General features: G+C 35.7%; 1 protein-coding gene across 1 annotated transcript; it reads left to right on the plus strand.

Annotated features, from left to right (window-relative positions):
- The first annotated feature begins 1,460 nt into the window (after positions 1–1,460).
- Positions 1,461–4,930, plus strand: LOC147291252 (LEAF RUST 10 DISEASE-RESISTANCE LOCUS RECEPTOR-LIKE PROTEIN KINASE-like 2.4). The gene is made up of 4 exons (XM_086235181.1): positions 1,461–2,429; positions 2,531–2,563; positions 3,560–3,589; positions 3,690–4,930. Exons 1-4 carry the CDS (start codon positions 1,652–1,654, stop codon positions 4,814–4,816), a joined length of 1,968 nt encoding a protein of 655 aa, XP_086091307.1. The 5' UTR covers positions 1,461–1,651; the 3' UTR covers positions 4,817–4,930.
- The last annotated feature ends 894 nt before the right edge of the window (positions 4,931–5,824 follow it).

Here is a 5,824-nt window from a genome sequence, read left to right on the forward strand (position 1 = left end):
AACTAAACATATGAGTTATGACCGCCCAAAAAAAAAAAGCCTGAGCCCACTATATTTATTATAGTCCATAAATTTAAACTCCCTGACCATTTAAAAGTTTGACTAAATTCCCATTCAAACTTTCTCAAAATGCACATGGCCAACCACCTACACAAATGCACCCTGACGCACGGACCCACGTGCACTTACCATCCCGAAGCATGCTGACACAAGCCTCACACATTTTGTTAAATTTTAGCAAAAATGTGAGGACTACAAAACGGAAGAATGGGGAGTCAAACCAAACCCACTTCTATGAAGCCACAATAGCCAACCAGCTGCGCTACAAGTTTACATGTTAGTATGTTACTACAGAGACTTTCAATTATATTTATACACGGGTACGTCTATTTTAGAAACTACACAATTTTTTTTTTTTTTTAAATGTACTTTTCTTTCTAATTTTTGTTACTTCAGGTATCATCTTTCACCCAACAATAAAATATTTAATTATTGTGAATATTTGAAGATTGTTTTTATTTATTTCACTTTCATTGATCGATTCAGTGTCAGAGTGATCGATTTAGTCTCAGTGTGATTGATTCAGTTTCAATATAATTGATTCAATTTTAATGTTATTAATACAGTTTCAGTGTGATTTATTTAGTTTTAATGATCGATTCAGTTTCAGTGTGATTGATTCAGTTTCAGTGTTATCAATAAAGTTTTAGTGTAATCGATAAAGTTTTAGTGTGATCGATTTAGTTTTAATGATCGATTCAGTTTTAGTGATCGATTCAATTTCAATGTGATCGATTCAATTTCAGTGTGATCGATTTATTTTCAGTGTGATCGATTCAGTTTCAGTGTTATTAATACAATTTCAGTGTGCGATTTAATTTCAATGATCGATTCAGTTTCAGTGTGATTGATTCAGTTTCAATATTATTAATACAGTTTCAGTGTGATCGATTCAATTTCATTATGGTTGATTCAGTTTTAGTGATCGATTCAATTTCAGTGTAATCGATTCAGTTTCAGAGTGATCGATTCAGTTTCAAAGTGATCGATCAATTTTAGTGTGATCGATTCAGTTTCAGTGATTAATTCAATTTCAGTGTGATCGATTTAATTTTAGTGTTTTTTTTTTTTTTTTAAGATGATCGATTTTGATTTGTGTGAAACTGAAATTTGGGAAAGTGAAGATGTTGAAATTTTAAAAATCGTAATCATTTTGTAATGGACTTGTATGTTGTATGCTTGGACTTTTTGTTTTGTTTTGTTTTTTTTTATCAATTTTAGTTTTAGATTTTAGTGGGGTTGTGGGCTTTAATTAAATTAATTGTATGTTATTATTTAGTATCTGTGTACAATCTTTATCGTAAATATCTAACATTACATATATATTTTTTTATAATGATTTAATATTCGTTAAACTCTATAAATTAAATTAAGGATTGGCAAATGGACCACTAACGTTTTGACTTTTGAGTGTTTAAGACCAAAAGAAAGATTCACACCCGTTCAACATTCAACTCATACAACCAAGAGATCGACTTGAGAGAAACTTCCATGGCTGCTGTTTCTCTCTGTTTCAAAGGAAAGCTTTTAATGACCATCCTTATCGATCTGTCCAGACCCACACTTGTGATGACCCATCTTCTCTTTCTCCATGGAAACTGATCAAACATCCTTGTCCAAATCCTCTGTAATTGTGGCCTTTCTCCTCATTGTCTTATCAAGTCAAACTCCGGAGGCTGATGCTAATCCTGGTCAATGTGCCCCTTCTTCCTGCGGCAACATCCACAACATAAGTTACCCATTTCGACTCATCGACGGTCCAATCAGCTGCGTCGACCCATCGTCCCACTACAATCTCTCTTGCGAGAACAACAATCTCACAGTCTTACACTTGTATTCTGGAAAGTACCACGTACAGGCAATCAACTACAACAGCGGCACAATCCGGGTTTCGGATCCGGGGCTCCAACCCAACAACTGCTCCTCCATCCCTCGCTACTCTATATCCGTATCCAACTTCAGCTTTCAGGACCCGTACAACTATTTCACCTTTAATTGTACGGGTAATCCGGCTAAATGCAGAGCATGGAGGCCAGTGGCTTTCTTCAAGTGTGTGAATCGGTTGAATTCTTCAATGTATGTTGACACTGCTCCATGTATTAATGTCGGTGGTAGCCGGACTAATTTGGCCCGACCCGAATCGTATGGGTATGTGAAGGTGGGGACCACAAACGTGGCGGAGTTGGAGGACGGATGCCGTGTCGAGTGGATGGCTATTGTGAACATGTACGAAAACGACCGAAACGCTTCGTATCAACACATACACGATGCACTGGTGTATGGGTTTGAGCTTGAATGGGCTGTTCTGGATACTGATTCTTGCAGAGGATGGAGCTTTACTCAAAAATGTTACCAAAACAAAATCCTAGGTGTGTGAATTGAAACATATTACCTCCAGTGGCTTTAATGTTTGCACATATAACAAAATCATTGTAGGTGTGCTAATGTTGTTTGTTCCTTGTCATTCTAGGTCTGTTTCCATCTCTGTTTCAGTATATTAAAGGTAAGGGATCTCTGCCCAGAAGCTTCTTTCTTTTTGGTTTTTGTTTTCCTGTTTTTTATTAGTTTTATGACATCTGTGAGTTAACAACACGACATATGTTGACGGAGAGTAACACGCAAATAAGGAAAATTAGCGTTAACCATAAAAAAGAATTCTAGAGTCCACTAGAGAAAAAAGAGAAATCTCAATATTTTCTGATTAAAATGATAATAATCAATAATACAAACAACAAAAAAGATTGCTTAAATACGTTCAGAACCCTAGATGTTTGAAATTCAAAACGAAAATAAAAATGGAAATAAAGTGCAATTTAGGAAATTTATTCAAAAACACTAAATTGCAACGAAGGAATTTGGCCAAAATAGGTATATCATGGGCTCATTTTTGACATTGGGCCGGATTTGTTCCTTTTCTTGGCCTTCTGGCGGTCGAGTTGTTGCATGAACCGTTCTGCCATTTGTTTTACATCATATGTAATGAGATTTTTCTTACATACAATATTGTATTGTACACCCACATATAAAATTGTTTAACCCACAACACTTTGTCTACGCAAAATGGAATATGAATACACAAGTAACACAACACTAAATTTCTATGTAATATAGTCGTTATATGATAGAAAGACCATATTGAATTGGACACATGGATCTAACACATCATACGAGGCATCTCAGATTTAAGACACATGAAAAAGAAAATAAAGGTTAATATTAAATCCATGTATAGGAGCAACTATGAGCTTAGTGAAAGATGATCTTAAATTTTTGGGCTGTATTTGAAACTCATAAAAGTTGAAACTTCCTTTCTAAAGTTGGGCAATCCTTGTTTCTTACCCGCATTCTTTTTTGTGGCAACGTAGGGGTTAGAACAGTATATATAGTTTGTGCAGAAATACAAGATGACAACTGCAATGACAAATAGTAACTAAGTAAGGCCCAATTGGAAGAGTTGTGCTTCTTTGACTCTGTTCATTTTTTGTTATATTTCTTGCAGAGCAACGATATGCAGCACTCCTTATCATTGGTAAGAGCTCGCATCTTTTTTCAGCGCAGACTAATTTTCACCTTATCAAGGACGCATAACAGAAAATGGAGCTAATTTTAATCTTGGTGTTCCTGTATAGGTGGATTTTTTGTGGCAAGATTTATACTTGGGACTCCATTTGTGATTTGGTTTCTGATCTATAAATGGCGAAGAAGACATTTGTCAATGTATAGCACCATTGAAGATTTTTTGTGCAGTGGCCACAACTTCACACCAATAAGGTACTCTAACTCAGATATTAAGAAGATGACTAGTAAATTCAAGGATAAGCTAGGTGAAGGCGGTTATGGTTGTGTATTTAAAGGAAAGTTACGTAGTGGCCGTTTTGTAGCAATTAAAATGTTGGGCGAGTCCAAAGGTAATAATGGACAAGATTTTGTCAATGAGGTATCTACCATTGGAAGGATTCACCATGTCAATGTGGTACAACTTGTTGGTTATTGTGCTGAGGGGTCAAAGCGTGCCTTGGTATATGAATTCATGCCTAATGGGTCCCTTGATAAGTACATTTATTCCAAAGAAGGATGTATCCATTTAAGTAGCAAGAAAATTTATGAGATTGCTCTTGGAGCGGCTCAAGGGATTGAATATCTACATCAAGGTTGTGACATGCAAATTCTTCATTTTGATATCAAGCCTCACAATATCCTCCTTGATGAGAATTTCATTCCAAAGGTTTCCGATTTTGGTCTTGCAAAATTATATCCAACTGATAATAGCATAGTCTCTTTGACGGCAGCAAGGGGAACGATGGGATATATTGCTCCTGAGTTGTTCTACAAAAATATTGGAGGTGTTTCATATAAAGCTGATGTCTATAGTTTTGGGATGTTGCTGATGGAAATGGCAAGTAGAAGGAAGAATTTCAATGCATTGGTAGAGCATTCAAGCCAAATTTATTTTCCTTCATGGGTGTATGATCAATATAGTGAAGGAAGAGACTTGGAGATGAGCGATGTCACAGAGGAAGAAAAGAAATTAATAAAAAAGATGGTTTTAGTTGCCTTATGGTGTATACAAATGAAGCCAAGTGATCGTCCTTCAATGAGCAAAGTTATAGAGATGCTTGAAGGAGATGTTGAAAGCATACGAATGCCTGAGAAACCTTTTCTAAGCCTACAAGATCAGATGCCTGTAAGACATGTTCAAGATAATTTGAATCCAACATGTTCTAATGAGTTAACATTGACTCTGTCAGCTAGGTGATCAATTATCAAGATTTCAACTTGTTTGGATCTCAAATGAAAATTTACTTGTAATGAAATTGTAGTACTGTTCATATACTTTGAAAGTTAAAATGGTACATAATTGGGAAAGGTAGACTTATCCTTGTAGAAAAAATGCTCGTTGTGTTAATTTTTTGAAACACCATATTCTTTCGTAAGATAAATTCTTGCTGCATGGCCCCTGGTGTCTTTGTGTATAAAACATATATAGATACATCCAGTATGCATAATTTAATGAGGAGAGAACAGCTATTGCAGACTAAAGCAGAACCAGAGACATCGATCAATCAAAAAGGGGAATAAGGAGGTTTGTACAGTACAGAATTATGCCTAATTGATTTGGTGGAGTCTGATTTGGGGTCGTGGTGTGTTGGAAGGTGATTTGATTTGGAAAATTGGAAATGGTGTCATGCTAGTTGGGGTGCAAATAGGTTAGGGGTCTGCTTAGTAAGCATTATCCAGAAGGGGTCTTTTATGTGATTTATTATTCATATGGAATTGGATAGAGTCAAGTTGGATGTCTTAATTTGACTGGAAGCCTTGAATAACTTAAATATTGAAGCATATAAAAGTTGCAACTTCATGGAAAGTCTTTAAAGACTTTAAAGAAATTGAGTGGTTGTGTTGACTTCCTGTGGGTTTGATTCAATTCAAGCACTACCAAACAAGTTCAGGAGCTGACAGAGTCAATTACTAATAAAATCTGTGAACCATTTGGTAAGAACTCATAAACTAGAGCTCTTCTAATTAAACCCATCAGCACGGATGCCAATGTACCAAACGAACCAGATTGACATGGTGGATAATGATATGACCCATTGTTCCCACTTCCTTGAGTAAATTTCACCCGGGGGCCAATTTTATTTGAGTGATCTGTGATCCATTTTAGATCCTATATATGTTCCAATTGGAAAATCAATCAAGAATAAGATATAATATATATGAATTTTAAAATTAATAAAAGATCTACATTGTGGGCTGCAGCCCA

The sequence above is a fragment of the Dryas octopetala genome, chromosome 3, assembly GCF_963921425.1.
Source record: "Dryas octopetala chromosome 3, drDryOcto1.1, whole genome shotgun sequence".
Classification (NCBI taxonomy): Eukaryota; Viridiplantae; Streptophyta; class Magnoliopsida; order Rosales; family Rosaceae; genus Dryas; species Dryas octopetala.

Coding starts and splice junctions, on each gene's coding strand:
- LOC147291252 (XM_086235181.1), top strand. CDS start 1,652: ATGGAAACTGATCAAACATCCTTGTCCAAATCCTCTGTAATTGTGGCC. Junction 2,564..3,559: donor TCTGTTTCAGTATATTAAAG/GTAAGGGATCTC, acceptor TATTTCTTGCAG/AGCAACGATATGCAGCACTC. Junction 3,590..3,689: donor TGCAGCACTCCTTATCATTG/GTAAGAGCTCGC, acceptor GTTCCTGTATAG/GTGGATTTTTTGTGGCAAGA.